General features: G+C 42.5%; 1 protein-coding gene across 1 annotated transcript; it reads left to right on the top strand.

Moving 5' to 3' along the window:
• Positions 1–185: 185 nt before the first annotated feature.
• ANKRD54 (ankyrin repeat domain 54) lies at positions 186–11,982 on the top strand. The gene is made up of 8 exons (XM_089528139.1): positions 186–465; positions 2,250–2,297; positions 4,643–4,741; positions 6,728–6,799; positions 8,418–8,465; positions 8,579–8,703; positions 10,275–10,382; positions 11,677–11,982. The coding sequence occupies exons 1-8, from the start codon at positions 225–227 to the stop codon at positions 11,749–11,751; spliced, it is 816 nt and encodes a 271-aa protein (XP_089384265.1). The 5' UTR covers positions 186–224; the 3' UTR covers positions 11,752–11,982.
• The last annotated feature ends 7,404 nt before the right edge of the window (positions 11,983–19,386 follow it).

Below are 19,386 nucleotides of genomic sequence, written 5' to 3'. Positions count from 1 at the left end.
AGAGCCCGCGTTGACGTTCTCCTGTCATTCTTCCGTACCTCTTTGGTGGGGCAGACTTCTTTCTTTCCCCGGCTTCTCTGATTGGCTACGCGACTCCTTCAACGGCGCTCCTGATTGGATCCCAGAACCGGTTCCTATGGTTACGGGACGTGCGCCCACCTCCAGGGCGCGCAGGCGCAGTTGGGTTTTGGCGGTGAGGCGAAGAAGAAGCGGAGACTGCGGTGATGATGGAAGGCGGAGAGCCAGGCCCCGCGGCGGATGCTGCCTCGGCGGCGACTGTCTTCTCCTTGTCCGGGCTGGGAGCCGCCTTGCGTGCCGCTCCGGAGGCTCCGGACCCGTCCTTCGTGGGCTACCTGCAGCTGCCCTGGCAGCGCCAGCACCGCGTCTGCAAGATCCTGGGCCACCGCCGGCGCCGCCTCACCAGGCTCCACCGCAGAGCGGGGCCCTTGGGCAAGGAGAGCCACGGTGAGGGCGCAGCTGCACTGCGGGGACGATCGAAAGCGCCCTCGCTCTGCCTTGTGTGTCACCCCGGGGTTGGTGCTTTAGAGCAGAGCGAGCCATAGCGCTACATAGCCCAGAATGGAGCCGCCTGGCTGCTCAGGAGACATCTACACTGCGGGGATAACGCGGTTTGAGACCGCTTTAAAGTGCTCCTGCTCCATCCAGTTTTGGAGAGCGGGGTTCTTCACAAGACTACAAATCCCAGGATTCCATGGGATGGAGCCAGAGGGCCTGGCAAAGGACCTTCCTGGCTGCTCAGGGTGCTTCTACACTGTAGGGATAGTGCGGTTTGAGACCGCTTTAAAGTGCTGTGGCTCCATCCTGTGGGACCCCGGGGTTGGTGCTTTTAGGGCTCACCTCCAATGGTAGAAGCCAAGGCCCTCACCATGTTGTGTCTGGGAGATCGTTATGCAAAGGGTCCTTGGAGCACCTTTGAGACCAACTGAATGGAAGCTAAAGAAAGAAAATGAAAAGATAGCAATTGGCAGCATGAGCTTTTTTAGGCCTGCGCCTATTTCCTCAGATCCATCTTTCAGTTAGTCTCAAAGGTGCTGCAAGATCCCTTGCCTGCGTCTGTCATGTAGCTGCACCCTCCTCTGGTGTCTCTGAGCCTCATGGAGCCTGGAGGATTATGGGAGGGAAAGAGAGTAGGAAGGGCACCCTCCGGTCCTTGAGGGACCCAGCAGCCTGGTCTGGCGCATGTTTCTCTCCCAAGGAAACCCTAGATGTGCTCAAATGGGGGCTCACCCCCAAACATACTCCCTGCAGTGAGTACTCTGTGGGGTTTATGCCCAAGTAAACATAGGCCCAAACACACACTGCAGAAACAATCCAGTTTGAGACAGCTTTAACTGCCCTGGCTCAATGCTAAGGACTTCTGGGAACTATACTTTTGTGAGACATTTAGCCTTCTCTGTCAGAGAACTCTGGTGCCACAATAAATTACGATTCCCAGGATTGCCTAGCACTGAGCCAGGGCAGTTAAAGCCGTCCCAAACTGGTTTATTTCTCTGATGTGTTTTGGGCGTAGATAGTACTTTGTTTCAAAAGCACTGCCTCTAAGACAGAGGTTAGAATGACATGTCATCAGGCTGTAGCTCCTAGCACTCCTCACCATTGGCCATGCTGCTAGGGATGCTGGGAGGTGCAGTCCAGCAACATCCGAGGGTCTCATGGTTCTTACCCATGCCCTAAGATTTAAAGATGGTGTGCCGTTATAAGTAAACTGGTAACAATAATGAAATTTTAAAACTTTGTTCATTAGCTGACATACTAGAGTCATGGGGCAAATAGTCAAAAGAGACTCTGGGAATCTGCCTGTAGGAAAAAGTATAAAGTATAATTGAATATGTTCCATCTTTGATAACAGTGAAATGGACTCTACAAAATTATTATTGGGGTTTCATCTGTTTTTCAGGGGAATTTTTTTGTAGCTTCCATCTAATACGTTAGGGGGGAGAACATTAAAGTTTGCCAGAGAGAAAGCCTGCATGTATTTAGGAATAGTTCACCTTCCTAGATGAGGCCTTCCATCTTTAAAATGAAAGCATGAAAGCCCAAATGTCTGTCAGGAGCAAGGTCCCTTTGGAGCTCTTGCAGTCTCTTTTAACAATTGGCTTGGTACTGTCTAGATCTGTGCGCAACAGGTAGGTAGGAGATAAGTCTGATGACGCACTTGTTGTTAAATTGTTCTTGTTGGCTCATTCTTATTCCAGTAGGCAAACAAAAACACCTCTGTTTTTCCACAGCTCTGAAAAGATTGAGAGATGCTGCCAATTCTAATGATTTGGAAACAGGTAAGACTCCATAATAGAAGTGTAACATATATTTCCATATGTTTTCCTCTACATAAGTTCCAGTGGAGGAATATGTACATTACAATAGTAAGGTAAGAATAGTTTTCTGCATATTAAAGATAATGTTAATGGCAGCCTTCCCTTTCAAAATGCTGTTCTTTGTGACATTTCCCAGTCCTGGTTTTGTTGTTGTCCAGGAGTTTGGAGATGTGCAGATTGCATCACCAACATACCAGTTTATTAGCTATGTCAAATATTCACTGTTGCCACCACTCCCCAACTGACATTGTAAGAATTTGTGCTTAACTCTGCCTGGATTGTGCCATGAAATATATTTGAACAGAAGGCATCCTATGATGATTTTGTTTTGCATCAAAAGAATATTCAGATCAAGAAAGTAAAATGTATGTGGCAATGGTTGGGAGATAATATCCTGAGGTTCCAGATCCGGATAAAGAATTTGTACTGCCAGTATGAAGTATATTGCAGGCTTTCAATGTATAAGGAGAGAGAGGCAGGCTAGCACCACCAGGCCTGCCTGGAAGAAGAAAAGCCCTCCCTTCAGCCACCATCTTGAGGGAGAGAGATTGTATTGTATTGTATTGCATTTTTGTACTGTACACCGCTATGATCATTGTGGAATAGCGGTCTATAAATAAATAAAATAAAAATGTATTATTATATTTGCAAGAATGCTGGTTTTAGACATGGCTACAAACAGTGGGGAGGGAGGCTATTACTCATCTGAAATTGTTTTGGGTCTCAGTAAACATGTATTAGAGAGCTAGCATGGTGTAATGGTTTGAGTGTTGGACTAGGACACTGGTTGACCAGGGTTCAAATCCCTGCTTGGCCATAAAAGCCTACAAGACCATGAAAACCTTTTGCAAGTCACACTTTCTCTGCTTCAGAGAAAGTGCACCCAATCCCAAACAAATTAAACCAAGAAAACCCCATGATAGTGTTGCTTTGGGGTTGCCATAAGTCAGAAGTGACTTGAAGGCACACAGCAATGATGAAATGAGTATTAGAGAATCAGCATGCTGTAGTGGTTTGAACATTGGACTATTACTCTGGAGGCCAGGGTTCAAATCCCTGCTCAGCCATGGAAACCCACTTGAGCAAGTCACAGTGTCTCAACCTCAGTGGAAAGCAAAGGCAAATCCACTCTGAATAAATCATGCCAAGAAAATCCTATTATAGGATTGCCATAAGTCAAAAACTACTTGAAGGCACACAGCAACAACAAATGTGCATTATACATGTGTACGGCCCCATATTGACAGGCCAAAATAAAACTGCTTTGAGTCACTTTGGAGGTATGCTGTTTAAATGATGCGTGCGCCCTAAGAGTCCGGAAGCCACACCAAAGCCATGCTGTAGTCATAAGTACTGGAGCGTGGCTTTGGTGCAGCTTCCAGCCTCTTAGGACGCATGCACCATTTAAACAGCATACCTCCAAAGTGACCTGAAGCAACTTTATTTTGGCCTGTCTGTACGGGCCCTATGTTTTTATTGTTTTTCTGCTCAGAAATAACTTGTCATGTTATTACTCACTGAGATCAGCGCACATTATTCTTTTCATTGCACCAAGTACTGAAGTAACATATTACTTGTTCTTCTGAGTGTGACATTATTTTTATAGTTTACCTTCCTTGTGTGAAATGAACTGTGTTCTAGTCTGTCTTGCACAGTGCAGAGCAGCAAGGAACACTCTGTTGTTCCAGTGACAACTTTCTTTACCACAATCTGGGATGTGTGAGAGGCAGCTATCCACACCTGCTATAATATCAAGGTTATCCAATTCCTTTATTATCAAGACATTCTAGGCATTGCAGGTATAGGCATCTGCTTCCCACACTTCCTGGAATTCACCACTACATGGTAAAGAAGGATGTCCATGGACTAACAGAGAGGGCCTTGTTTCTCCTATTCCCCTCCCCCAAACCATCTTGCATAAGGAAGGTAAGCAATAATGAGTGGGTCAGAGAATATGTTTAATTAGGGAACAGTTTATTAGCGGTACCATTGCTGGTCCTCATTACCTGCATTGGAAATAACAATAGCAACATTCTTTTTTAACATACTGTATTACCTCTGCTATTTCACTTCAACTTAATTAATCAATTTACGCACAATTAATCAATTAATAAGTAATTAGTTACTTATTAGTAATTGTTACTGAAGAAGCCTGCTGTCCATGGAGCTTTAGTACTAAATGTCTGTCTTGGGAACACATGCCAGAATTTACTGCACCTTGAGCTATGGTTCTGGTAAGGAGTTGTAATCCACAGAAAACCTCAACTCTGTTAAATTCACTCTTTTGTTTTCTTTGGTGGTACCAGTGCAGCAACTCCTGGAAGATGGGGCAGACCCCTGTGCGGCTGATGACAAAGGTCGAACGGCACTGCACTTTGCTTCCTGCAATGGAAACGATCATATTGGTGAGCCCTATCAAAATGAAGTGGAACCTCTGACATCTGGGGACAGTATCGTGATCAATTAGCTTACAGTTGTAAACCGCTTAGACACTGCTAGTTCGGTATGAAGCAGTATATAAATGAAGCTGTTTGTTTTGTTTGTTTTTTATTCTTCTTTAAAAGCTATTTTCTCTAAAGCACAAGGTCTCTTTCCCCCATATTTAACTCAGGCCTGACATTGCTCCTGACTGTAGGAAGAAACTGGTGCTTGGAGTAATGTGCTGCACAGTGACACTTTTTTGGAGCACACTTTCTAAAATTATGATGTTGTGTAGGATTGGCAAGGGTCCATTATTTTAGAACAGTCTAGGAAGTGGTTGTAGTTATTTTATTTATTTTTTTGAGGCTTAGAATGGAATCTCTGAAACATTTAGTTAAAGCTTCTGTGGGGAATGTGTGGCTCTCCAGATGTTGTTGAACTGCAGTTCCTGTCAGCATTGCCCAGCATAACCAATGATGAAGAATCATGGGAAATGTGCTCCAAAAGCACTTGGAGGACCACACATTCCCCTACATTGGCTTAAAGTAGCTTAAGAAAGCAGGAATGGGAAAAGCACTTTGAGAACTCCAGAAGCTCCTCTGGTCAGATAAAACACTGACAGTATTAAATCATAAAGTAGCCTCTTCTGCTCCACTTACATACATAACGGTTTCAACAGGCACAAAGGAAGTATCTTCTCGCGGGAGTCTCAGTTTCTCTAAAGCAGTGGTTCTCAGACTTTGTTCCTCTATGTTTTGGACATCAGCTCCCAGAAGCCTAATCCAACCTGGCCAGTGATCAGGGATTCTGGGAGCTGAAGTCCAAAACATCTGGAGGATCAAAATCTGAGAATGACTGCTTGAAAATATGTTCCCTAACAATTTGTCATGTTGACAGGGATTGATGGGAGTTGGAACCCCACAAGAAGTGGGGAACCACAGCCACCCCAATTGCACTTTGTAGAGAGGCACGATATAAATAAATTTTATTATGTTATTATTATTTATTATCTCATTCCAGCTCTAAAGTATTTTGTAGAGGAGTAAATGTGATAAGAGTGAGGGTAGTTGAGCCATCACCTTTGAATTAGCCATTTTTGATTATTATCTACTGTAGAATTAGATGTTACAGATTTGATTTGATTGATTTCACTCCTGTTTCCCAAAGTGGGAGTCAGGGAAGCTTACAGTATAAGTTAAAACATAGCTAGACTTAGTGTAGTAATTTAAAAACCATGAAACAAATTGTCTAATTAAATAATTAATTTAAATCAGTTAAAAACACATTTGAAGCATAATAATAATAGAATTAAAAGATATAGCCATGTTAGTCATAATCATCACAGCACAGCTATTTAAAAAGCCTTTCAGTCCTAGCCAGTTAAAAACTGAAAGCCTGGTTAGATAAAAAGGTCTTTGAACTTCTGGTGAAAAGAAAGCAGAGAAGGGCCCAGTCAGACTTCTTTTGGGAGATAGTTCCATAGCCTCAGAGCAGCCACCAACATGGATTTTCCGGAATAGACGCCCAGCCACCAAAGAGAGAAAGTAATGGATCTATCCCATTTGCTGTTTGGTTGTCTATTGTTGTTTGATTGTTCTTATCTATTTTTTAATTTGTTATTTATTTTTTAACATGTTGTAAAGTGTAAAATGTTTAATTCTATTTTGAGGGAGGGAGGGAGGGTTGGGGGATATGATTTGTATAATATTTTTAATACTGTAAGCCGCCCCGATTGCCTGAATGCAAATGGGGCAGGATAATAATAATAATAATAATAATAATAATAATAATAATAATAATAATCTCTCCTGTGTCTTCACCAGATGAGGCTGTGAGGATGGTGGGACTGAGCGAAAGCCCTTCTATAAAGAACTTGAGCTTAGAACTTTGGCAGGGCCGTTTTTGTTGGGTGAAGTTTCTGTGCTCAGAATTATGGACAAACTTGAGTTGAATTTGTGTTTGTGTTTTAGTGCAGTTGCTCTTGGACCATGGAGCTGATCCAAACCAGCGAGATGGACTAGGAAACACTCCCCTGCATTTGGGTGAGCATTAACCACCTGGAATGCAATAATCACCTTTTACTCTAACCTTGACCATAGAGTACCTTGCCTATTTCTTTCCTTTCTATCCTTATTCCTCCTTTAAGTCACAGTAGCAAGCTGTGAGCTCAGGGGAAAGGGCAGGGATGCAATGGGATGCCTTAATTTGAGTATTTATTGCAACAACAGAAAGCTGTAAGAAATTTGATGAATACAAGTAGCATTCTCCTGGCTGTAGGCTAATGTCTAACAGTGTTAGTTGTAGTCCATGAGGTCTGGACTCAAATTTCACCACACCCATGAACTCACGAGGTGGTTTTACACAAAATACTGTCTCTTTGGCTCAACCACTAGCAGTATTGGAATCCCAATGCTGCTTTTCAGGGTTAGGATCACATTTACTATGATAATATGCGTGGAGGGCATGGAATTTAAGAGTCCAATATTCACACCAATATGACACTTCTACTCAACAGTTTTCTGACCTTTAAATAGCCCCTTATCTCCAATCACAGATTGGAAATAATAGGAAAAGAAGCTTGTAGTCAGGATAGGGAACCCTTATAGGCTGCCCTGGTCCTTGGGCTAGAGGCACACCAGCTCTTATCTGGAATCTTAATCTGGAAGTATTATACCTGCAAGGATATCATTGAGTTACTGAGGACTGAATCATAGAATAGAATAATAGAGTTGGAAGAAACCACAAGGGCCATCTAGTCCAACTCCCTGCCATGCAGGAACTCACAATCAAAGCACCCCCAACAGATGGCCATCCAGCCTCTGTTTAAAGACATCCAAGGAAGGAGACTCCACCATCCTCCGTGGAAATTTGTTCCACTGTCATACAGCTCTTACTGTCAGGAAGTTCTTCCTCATGTTGAGGTGGAATCTCTTTTCCTCTAGTTTGAATCCTTTGCTACGGGTCCTACTCTCTGGAGGTGCAGAAAACAAACTTGCTCCATCCTCAATATGACACCCCTTCAAATACTTAAACAGGGCTGTCATATCACCTCTTAACCATCTCTTCTCCAGACTGAACGTAACCAGCTCCCTAAGCCGCTCCTCATAGGACATGATTTCTAGACCCTTCACCATTTTGGTTGTCCTCTTCTGGACATGCTCCAGCTTGTCAACATCCTTTTTGGAACATACTGTATTCCACTGGCTATCTTAAAAAGCAAATTGCTGATTTATGTGCATGGAAAATTATGCAAATGAAACTGATTTTCATTAATTAATCAATTAGACAATGGTCTAATTGGACCATTAGATATGAAACTCTGGCCACAGCCTGCTTTCAGTCATTAGTAATACTTCCATTTATATGAGACATGTCTTGTGTTTAAAACATTGTAGATGTGTGATCTCTGTAATCCTGTCTGCAGTATTATTATCCCCGTTTCATAGATAGAGATTGGTGAGGTTGAGACAGTATTGGTTTGTTTAAAGCCATCTAGTACTGTGTGGCAAAAAAATTTGAAATGTGGATTTCTCAGTTTACATTCTTAATCATTAGGCTATCATGAGAGGGTGTCATGTTTTATCGTAAAGGCAGCATTCCTCCCTACTGTTTTATTATAGAGCACAACTTAGTTTTATGTCTCCTATTTTCCCTCCCCAGCTGCCTGCACGAACCATGTTCCTGTCATCACCACACTGCTTCGTGGAGGTAATGCTTCCTCTAGGCAAATTATAAAGCTGCCTTCTCTTCTTTTTATAGTTTCCTAGGGGCCTGGCCTCTTTAACCCCACAACTTTCTTCATCTATATGCACATCTTCCAGGAGCTCGAGTAGATGCCTTGGATCGAGCTGGAAGAACCCCTTTGCATTTGGCCAAGTCCAAGCTGAACATCTTGCAGGAGGGACTCTCGCAGAGCCTAGAAGCAGTGCGTCTCGAAGTAAAGCAGGTGAGGGGAGATTTCTCATTTTGGCACTGTTTGGGTTGTGGATGAAGGAGCTGGACATTGAAAGAAATAAAAATAGGTAAAGAAAAGGAAAACAAAGAACAAAAGGATTTGGGCAGCTTGGTGAAGAGTGAGCATGGAAATGAAGGCTCTGAATCTGCTCCCTCTTGTCTAGATGCAGACCCTGGCAAAGTTAAAGCTAGATAAAGCTTAGGTTATTTTTTTTTCCAGATAACGCATAATTTTTTTGTGGGTTTTTTGGGCTATGTGGCCATGTTCTATAGAAGTTTATTCCTGACATTTCGCCAGCATCTGTGGCTGGCATTCTTGGAAGATGCCAGCCACAGATGCTGGCGAAACATCAGGAATAAACTTCTATAGAACATGGCCACATAGCCCAAAAAACCCACAAAAAAACTATGGATGCTGGCCGTGAAAACCTTTGACTTCACAACACAGAATTTACTTGCAAAATTCTTCACCACACAAGTTGGTTATGGTAGCCAGTTTAGATATTTTTTAAGAAAAGCTGGAGCTAATTTAGTTATTATTATCCATAACAAGCATACACAACTCTTTATATCTGGAGCAGAATGAAGCTCAGTGACAGAAAACATTCTTTGCATGAAAGCTTCAATCCCATAGCAGTTCCAGTTCAAAAGATCAGATTAGCAAATGTTGGGAAAAGCTTCTGCCTGAAATCCTGGAGAGCTGCCGCCCATCAGAGTGGATAAGCTTGAAGCAGAGCCAATTGTTTAAGCCACAGAGATTTTCCATTTCCCACCCTATCTTTGTATATGATTCAGAGCTGCACATTTGACATAACAATAACGATTCTTAAGTTAAAAAAACCCTTTAGTATCCATACTTACTCTGGCATTCCTTTTGTCTTCTGAGACAATATACAAAGCAATTATAAATACAGAGCTTGGAAATATTTCTTTTTTTGCATTATGAGCTCCGGAATCAAAATAATTACAAATAAACCATTATCAGAGTAAGTAAAGAAAATTTGGCTGATTCATGTGATGTTCAAAGTACACAAAACAAGGATGGGTTTTTTTAAACCACAGTGTGGGATATATTATGTTTCAAATGGCACCAGGGAGGTGATAATTCATGAGGCTGATGGTCATGCTAGCTGGAGAATTCTGAAAATTGTAATCCAAAATGTTAAATTGTCCAACCTCTGTCTAAGCATAAGAAGGCAGACTACCTACAGCCCCAAAGAATGCAAGTATATATAAAATATATAGTTGTTTTGTATTCCTGTAGAAAAACAAGGGTATCTGGCTTACTTGCTAATTAGCTTACTTGCTGTTCACCGCTATGATCTTTGGAATAGCGGTATATAAATAAAACAAATTAAATTAAATTATTTAGCATCACATTTCCTGCTTCTTTGTTCTAATATTTTGTTAGAGATGTTTATCTCCATTTTACTTTTATAAAACTTCCCCAAAACCTTTTTTAGATATACAGGTTTGCTTCAATTTTCTGTCCCTCTGGGTGAGAGATTGGGAGTTCTTCCTTAAATATAGCAGACCACACCTTTCTCATCCTGTTTAATTCAGATCATTCAGATGTTGCGGGAATACCTCAACCGCCTTGGGCACCATGAACAGCGGGAACAGCTGGATGACCTTTGCACAAGGCTACAGATGACTAGTACAAAAGAACAGGTGAGTAACCACAGAGGACTTTGTATCTTTCATGAACAGAGCAGTCCTCCTCACCCATGTAGGGTGGGGTATGTGTGGAAATCTGCAGCATCTGGTCTACTGCATCCAAAGCCCTGCCAAGTTCTTCTTGCAATGGGCCATGTTTAGGATGGGGAAAACTTTTTGCTGGATTTTGTTCTGGTGAGCTTTAATATTTTCTTTTCATTAAAACCAGTAGGGGGGAATTAAACTTTACCAGCTGCAGGGGTGATATGACTGGGGTGGTATAAGTAGGAGGCCTGTTTAGGGGTATGTCAGAACAATGAGGGGGATACAGTGCTTCAGATCCAAGCCCAAGGTCATGCCACTTTAGGTGGATGTTAGTATGTCAGGAGAATGGTGGAGGGGGATAAGCTGTTGGAGATCCAAGCCCCCCCCCCCCCCAGCATACGACTGTGGTGGCCCACGCTACCCACATAACACTGCAAGTAGAGTATACCATGGCAGTGAGACTGACCATCAGAGAAGCTTCTGCTCACAAAGAGGGGCATTTCCAACATACTCCTCAGCTAAGAGTTTGCCCCTCAATATGTGTTTCACTGTATTTCTCTGTTGCATAATGCACCATTTGATAACTCGGCAGAACTTGCTGAATATCAATTAATCACAGTAAGAATTATAGAATATTGTTTTTGCAGTGTGAGCCTTTATAGCACTTCACAAGATGACAGGTGTTTCCACTGCTAGTATATGTTTGGTGTCACAGCTACTTAACTTCACTTTGGTGTACAATATGTCCAAGGTGGTTTGTTATATTCAGGGCCGAGTAGGGTTTTTTTAACCCCCTTAAAGCAGCCTAACCTATGCCTTGTAGTGAAGTGAACATTTGAGGATGACATCCATCAACATCATCCTTTTTACCCTGTGTACAGTGAAATGCTTGCTTTGGAGATTGGGGTATAAAATGCAGTGGATACAATCCAAAGATCTTTTGGAATTGCCTATCCCTCTTACAATAGGAGTGATGCACCAGCAGATTGGCTCACATATGATTAATACAGTGCTGGAATTGTATCTGCAGCTGGCTTCCTCCAATAATATAAATAAAAGCAATATCAATATTTCACCTTTGGCATAATATGGAGTGACCATAGCTCTGGGGGTGGCTGTTTTTGTTTTTGTTGTTGTTGTTGTTGTTGCAACAAGGTCTTCATGCCTTTGCACCTGAAATCCATCCCTAGCTACTTATAGGGTTCCTATTCCTATTCAGAGTCTGTTTTGGTTTCTTTACCATATTGTATTATTTCTCTGGCAGGTGGATGAGGTTACCGACCTCCTTGCTAGCTTTACTTCACTCAGTTTGCAGAAGCAGAAGATAGAGAAGAGGTAATCGGCTTTTTCCACTGTTGTCTGAGTCAAAGGGAGGAAGAAGAGCAGCCAAAGGTCTTCTGCAAGACCACAGGTCTACTGCTGCCTCTACCAAGCATGGTTTTCCTCCAGGATCCACACCGAACTGCCTGAGATTGTTGGGGCATTGTCACTGCCTCAGACTCTTCTTTGGGGGCAAGAAGTTCAGGGAGAGGCTCTGACCTTGGACACAGTGGCCTCTTTTCTTTGTCTTTTGGGGGGGGGGGGTAGGGCAGGGGGGGATATGCATCTGGACTGCTGTTTTAATGTTTAAAGAGGAGCTGCTGAATTTTAAGGATACTGCCAGGTCCCACATGTACCAGTTCCAATGTGTTTTCAGCACATGGGGGAAAGCCGTACCTCTAGGATGAATTATTTCACATGGCTTATCTGCCTTTAATCCCCCCAGTAGTTAAGCACAGGAATTGTTGAGCATTTTTAGAACCTTTATACCCTTGATTTTTAACAAGGGGCATATTTTAACCTGAGAATGGGCTGAAGGGCCCAGCCAACAAAGCTAGCTGCGCCCACAGCTAAGAAAAAGTGCATTAATCTCTACCATTTCCCTAGCATCAGCATTTCTTTGAGATTCTTAACTTCTGCATCTCCGCTGTTCAGCCCCATACTGCATTTTGATTCATACGTGTGGGTCAGAAGAGAACTCTGTCAAAGCTGCTCATATTCAGAATACTGGGGAAGAGAGTTAAATTTCTCTTTGCATCTGCCTATTTGTTGCACAGATCAAAGTAGCTGTTGTATCATAAACAATTTCTTAGGGCCCAGTGATCATCCCATCAAGGAAATTGGACTGAGTCCAATCATTAATCTCCCTACACACTTGAGAAAAGAAGTGGGGGGAGTGCAGGCCCAAGGATTATAGGGGTAAACATGGTTTGTTGCAGAGACAAGGTATGTTTTAGTATCCATTTAGCATCAGGTGTAAATTCTAAGGGAAGGGCAGCGTGAATGAGCTTTTGCCTTAGACAAATGATCATAGAATCATAGAGTTGAAAGGAATCACAAAGGCCATTAGTCCTCATCTGTACAGCCCGTTGGGATTCATGCAATCTAAACACATACCAGTCTTTTTTCTGAACTCCCTCTATTCCTCCATAAAGTTAATCATATATTAGGGAGTTCCTTCCTCTGTTGAAACCCTCCTATTGTGTGGTGGTAATGTGGTGCCCTTCCATGCAGGAATACATTGTATTTCATTTATTACAGCAAAAAGCCAGCATAGCAGGAATACATAACAAAAGTGTTCCTGAGAGATGGCCTTCCAACCTCTGTTTAAAGAGCTCCAAGGAAGCTCCACCACCTTTTAAGCCAGTCCTTCCACTGTACTTCATGCCACCATGATTGCTGGCTTTGGTTGAGAGCAGGCTTTGAATATTTGTCTCATTTGTGTCACAGTTGGAAAGAATGCTTGTTTGTGATGCTAAAATTAAGAAGAAAAATATTTATTTCATGGCCTTTGCACACTGTGAGACATCAAGGACTCCGCTTATACAAAGATACAAATGCCTGATACATGCTGACCCATTACACTGAAAGCCTACAAGGATCTTGTTGATGCCTAGCATCATGTTTTGACTTCAGCCAATCCACGGTCGCTAGAAGAATGATGTCGGTGTATTTAGCAAATACTTTCTCAGGAGTCAGTGGTCTATTCCTTTTATCATTGAAATACCAAGACTGTTTTAGGACCTTGAGACTGGTAGGTTATTATGACTTTTTTAAAAAAGTGTGTTGCTTTTGTGACAGACAAGAATAACTGGATTCATATCTTGGATTTCACAAGCAAAATTGCTGCAGTCCAAATAAGAGTCCAGATACTTGGAAGAAAGTTTGAGACGAAGTTGACTGACCTTGCCTGAGCTGTCACTGTGAATGCCAAGAACTTTATTCCAGTGTGCAAGCAGGGCAGGAGGCAATATGAACTTTGTAATTGTAAATTTCAGTAAAATGTTGTCTGCTTTCTGTGTGTCTTTGGATACTTCTGCTGCCTGCCATTTTCTCTCCCCATGCCCCCCTTTCTTGTCTCTGCCTGGAGGTGGACTCAGGAGTTTCTTCACTTGTACGAACAGCAGTGAAATGAAAGATGACAGCATCTTGTTGCCTTGAGCTCCAAGGCCGAGGCAGCTTGTAGACCTGATGTAATTTGCTGCCTCTGTCTTGTATATGTGGCTCAAATTCCCATTGTCGCGAACTCCTGACTCTTAATAGACTTGCCGAGGACTCTATAAAAATCAATGTGTCTCTGCTACCCCCTGCTGCTTTGCTGGCAGCCGCTTACGTGTGCTGTACCTGGGAAATAGTGAGGCTGTCTAACTAAATCAGATTTTTGAGTTGAGCTCTTGTAGTGTGCAGCAGGCGAAAAGATTAATCATTGCTATTGGGGGAAATAACAGAGTTAGTGCTAGAGAATTGTCCTCATATTTAAATGGTTCTCTAGATGTAATAAGTGGGAAAAGACAACATGTAAAGGGTTCTGGGGGTCTGAAGAAAGAGGTACGATCTGTGTCATGCCTGCAGCAACATTTTAGAAAATGGGAAAGCTTTTTGAATGTTTTTAAAGGCATTCTAAAGTATGGACAGATGAAGCAGTATTAGTGACACATTGCTGCTTAGGATATCTGCCCACACATGAAAATTCAAAGCAAAACCTTTAGGGCATAATCCATCCAGACATTTTCCTTTTGAAGGAATGGGAGCAGCGTAAGACATGGAAACTTGGCTTGGTTCATTCATAGGCAGTGCTGAAATGCTGGGGTGGAAGAAAGGATGGAGCTGTTCTCTCTGCCTTGTAGGCAGCCTCCTCTGTGAGCTGGGCCCTCCATAGAAATTGTTTTATGAAGATTCTCTCCACAAAAGGTGAGGGAAAAGCTGTGTGAATGTGTTTTCATGTGGTGGACTAGATCCACCGTAAAGTGAGCCCCCAGTGCAAAATTCAAACATTGGCATTATCATTTTTATTGCCCTGCTTTTCCTCCCAGAACCAGGTGATTTGCAAATTGAAACAAATGCAATATTGTAAAAGCATACAAAAAGTGGACATTAAAACAGAATTAATGATCATTCCAAAAACAATTGAAAACATATTCTGAAGTAATAAATGCAATGTGAAAACTGAATTTTAAAACTAGTGTGCTCTTAAAATTGGCTTTCCTTGAAAAAAATTTTTTTTTGAAAAGGTTGTCATTATAAATAAAACTTTTTGCCAACTGATTGAGGGACAGCAAGGAGCATAAATTCCAGAATCCCTTGAAAGGAAATTCCAGAGCCTAGGGACACAGTTGTAACCCATGGCAGCACACAAGCAAGCAGTGGCACTGAAAATGACATTTGCTCCTTTTCATTGCCAATGTCTGAGCTGTTGCAAGAAGTGGATAAACAGGCTGCACATTTTTATTGATTTTATTTATATCCCACTTTTCTCCCAGTACAGGACTCAAGGTGGCTAAAAACAAGATTTAAAACAATACAAAATTGTTTTAAAAGTATAAATAGAATGTTTTAAAAAAAATTCATGAAATTAAAAACTAAACATTAAAATAGCAACATGTATTTTAAAAAACTACATGCAGATCTTAAAACCTGGATCATACAGCATTTAAAAGCTCTTGTCAGTTTGGAAAGGCCTGATAGCACACAAATTTGCTTACCTACTGCTGAAAGAAGAGCAGGGATGGGATCATCCTAACCTCTCTAGGGAGGGAGTTCCAAAGTCGGAGCAGCCACTAAAATCTTTTCCCTTGTTCCCACCAAACAAGCCTGTGGGGATGATGGAGAGAGAAAAGGGCCTCTGTGGATGATCTTGGACCCCTAATTGGCTCATAAAGGGAGATATAGTCCTATAAAGGGTGAAGCAGAGAAATGAGTCTTGTCTGGTTCCCTTCTGGGCTGAGGACCCTTTGCAGGTGTCCAGCTATGCTTGGGACTGAGACCAACCTTGCTCACCATGTTACTTTAAAAAACCAAGTACTTCTCATGGTATAGGTTTCAAAATTACTCAGAACTGTAATTAGATGTCAAGAAAAATAAATGACAGGCATTGCAAACTTCACAATAGCGCTTTGAATAGACATAGTTACTATATTCATTTATTTCCTCACAGCATGAGCCTGGATGCTTTCTGGTTCAAGTCACAGCTCGCTCACTCTCTTTTTAAAGAGGTTACAGCATATATTAACATGTTGCTATCTAGATATGATAGTTAACAGTAATTTGCCGAAAAGATGGAATTAATGTAAGAAATGCTATGGAACATATCAGTAATCTATAGTGCAATCCCATATGTGGGTTTTGTGGGGCTTACTCTCCAAATGTGTGTAGAATTAGCGCCATAGAGTGACTGAGAGTAGAGATAGGTGTACTTAATTGGGAATAAAATCAGAAAGGGAAGTATTTACTTCTCTAGAAGATGTTACGCTGCAACTCCCATGAGCCCTCACTATCGGTTTATGCTTTCTAATACTGTACTGGTGGGAACTGCAATTAAACATGACCATAGATTCCTTAAATTGACTGTAAAGATTCTATTGCATCATTTGTAGATTGGTTTGCTAAGGTAGGATATGCATTTCTTAAGAGCTAACAATCAGATTTGGAATTGTGGTTCAGCATTCAGTGTGGTGGTATGGTTTGGATAGTGGATTAGGAGTTCAGGAGACCAGGTTCACATCTCCTTTCAGCCATGGGAACCAGTGGTTGCCTTTGGACAAGATCCACTCTCTCAGCCAAAAAGGAAACCACCTTAGGATAAATCTTGTCAAGAAAACCTTATGACAAAGTCATCATAAGCTGGAATCAACTTGAAGATACATAATAGTAAAGCCTCTTCTAAAAGGGGGTAGAGCACATGTAAAATTGGATGGGAACAGGCCATAGCAGGGGAACTATAATTTCTTAAACTCTCCTGGCTTGCACCTATCAGGAGAGAACACACATGTGAGAGTGAACTTCCATTCCTCCCCACCCTCTTCCCATTGCCTTTGAGGGACAGAATATACTAATCCCAGTTTAGGATAGACTAGCTTTCAGCTCAGGAAGTATAGCAATGCTGGTGGTAACAAAGGCTAGGATTGAGTTTTGGGGAGGAAAGTCCGTTTATAATATCATGCTCAATACTGATCTGTCTTTTTCTCTGCCTGATGCTGTCTTGAATATGATTCAGTGCAATAGTAGTATAGTATCGACTCTAGATCAAGGAAAGCAATTGTAGTAGTACCACTGTATTCTGCTTTGTTCAGGTCTCATCTAGAATACTGTGTCCAGTACTAAGCACCACAATTCAAGAAAGATGTTGACAAGCTGGAGTGTGTCCAGAGGAGAGTGACCAAAATGGTGAAAGGTCTGGAAGCCATGCCCTATGAAGAGCAGCTTAGGGAGCAGGGTAGGTTTAGCCTGGAGAGGAAATGGGTAAAAGGTGACATGATGGCCATGTTTAAATATTTGAAAGGTCATCATATTGAAGAAGGATCAAGCTTGTTTTTTGCTGCTCCAGAGATTAGAACATGGAGCAATGCATTCAATCTAGAGGAAAAGAGATTCCATCTCAACATTAGGAAGAACTTCCTAGTGGTCAGAGCTGTTCAACAGTGGAACATATTCCCTCAGAGTATGGTGGAGTCTCCTTCCTTGGAGGTTTTTAAACAGACTGGATGGCCATCTGTCAGGAGTGCTTTGACTGTGTTTTCCTGCATGGCAGAATGGAGTTGGACTATATGGTCCTTATGGTCTCTTCCAGATCTTCTAAGTCATTTCTGACTTATGATGACCCTAAGCTGAAGCTATCATGGGGATGGCATGATTTGTTCAGAGAAGGTTTGCTAATGCCTTACTCTGAGGCTGAGAGAGAGTGGCTTACTCAAGGTCATCCAGTGGAGTTCTGTAGCTGACTTGAGGATTGAAACCATGGTTTCCCAGAGTTCTAGTCCAACACTCAAAGCACTACACCACACTGGCTGTCCATGTCCAATGTATTCCCATATTTTAATTTCTGCAAGGATGCCTATTCAGCAATTAATCAGAAGCAAGAGGGGCTTCTATGGAGAAAAAATGAAATAGTGTTGTAGTGGAACTGGGAGTAACAAGGTCAAAGCTCTGGGAATTTGTGATAGCAGAGACAATGGCGGCATCTTCTACTACCTTCTCAGCATCCCAGTTCCTCCTCAGCATAGTCAACCTGCTAGGCATTACACTGTTTTTGCCAGTTTGGTGTTCTATATTGTCAGTGGACCCTAAACATTGGAAGTGAGGTACTGCTGTTTTGCAGTATGTGAGTGTAGAAGACACAGAGGTATGAATAAATATGCCTGTCTACATTTTTGCACTCTTTATTTGGTCGGTCTGTCTGTCTGTCTATCTATCTATCTGTATCTTGCTGTCCTCCCCACATTTATCTTGACAAAAACAGATGTTAATCAAGGGCCCAGCAATGAAGTTAGGGCAATGCTATAGGCACAAACATCTGCAAGCTTGCAGAGCATCTGCTCTCATGAAGAATTCATGAATTTCAGATACTTCAGTGCATGCAACCTGTGTACACAACACAAAGCAAATAGCACTAGCTCCTGAAATAGCTACTGAAATATTAAAGCTAGGTATCAAGACAATTGGCCTTTCCAAGAATCAAAATATACCTCCTTTCATGTCCTCATTTGTAGGTGTGGATGAATGGAGCTCTCCAATTTCCCATAGCCTGCCTTCTTTTCTATGTACCACAGCTTGGAAATGTCACACCCTGCATTTCCCAGATGAAAACTAGGATGTGTGGCAAAGCAACAAGAGAGTGTGATCAAGTGGGTGATCAAGATGGCAAAAGATATTGGAGAAGAACAAGCAAGTTAGGAGAGACTGCAGCTGTTTGCTTTTGCCAGAGCCTGATAGGAAGGGCAAGGCTCTGTCCCCTCCTCTCCTGTCTCTCCTGCTAATTTAGCATTTTTGTATTTTGAACCCAGCTTGCTGCACCTGAAACAAGCAGAAAATGGAGAAAGTGGGAGGAGGAGTGGTAAAACTGGGACATTATAAAAGCAGCCAGACAAGTGTGATGGCTGGATCAATTGAGACTATCCCTTCCAAATCATTTCATTTGGAGGGTGTGAAATGTTACTTTTTAGCTCTACAGTATAACTCTTGGAAATCCCTACCCATCATGGCCACTGTTCGTTCTGACTGAGAGATTCTGGTATTCTGAAAAAGTAACTTTTCCAAGCTCTGCTATTTGGTCTATGCATGCAAAGCACTGAGGGTTTTTTGCCACCCCCTAGAGAGGTTTTCTAAACTCAGGCCCGTTACACACGGGCTTAAAAGTACGCGTAGAACGCGTACTAGGGTTAAGGCGGGGCGGTGCTTCCGCACTGCCCTAACCTTAGTGCGCGCTGTGTGCGCACAAAATGGCAGCAGCCGTTCCACACGGCCGCCATCATCGATACGTCACGGCCGCGCCGCCTCCAAACGAGGCGGCGCGGTTGTGACGTATTGGGGTTGCGGCAGGGCGCCTAGGGCGCCCTTTCCGCAACCCCGGAAGGAGCTCCGTTTCGGAGCTCCTTCCTGGTTTGGTCCGCTGGGCACAGCCTTTAGACGGCTGTGCCCAGCAGACCAAAGGAGAAAGGGG

Source organism: Sceloporus occidentalis, unplaced genomic scaffold (genome assembly GCF_023333645.1).
Source record: "Sceloporus occidentalis isolate IW3139 unplaced genomic scaffold, rSceOcc1.0.p SCAF_5, whole genome shotgun sequence".
Lineage (NCBI taxonomy): Eukaryota > Metazoa > Chordata > Lepidosauria > Squamata > Phrynosomatidae > Sceloporus > Sceloporus occidentalis.
The sequence above is the reverse complement of the archived record's forward strand: the minus strand, read 5'-3'. Positions and strand labels throughout refer to the sequence as shown.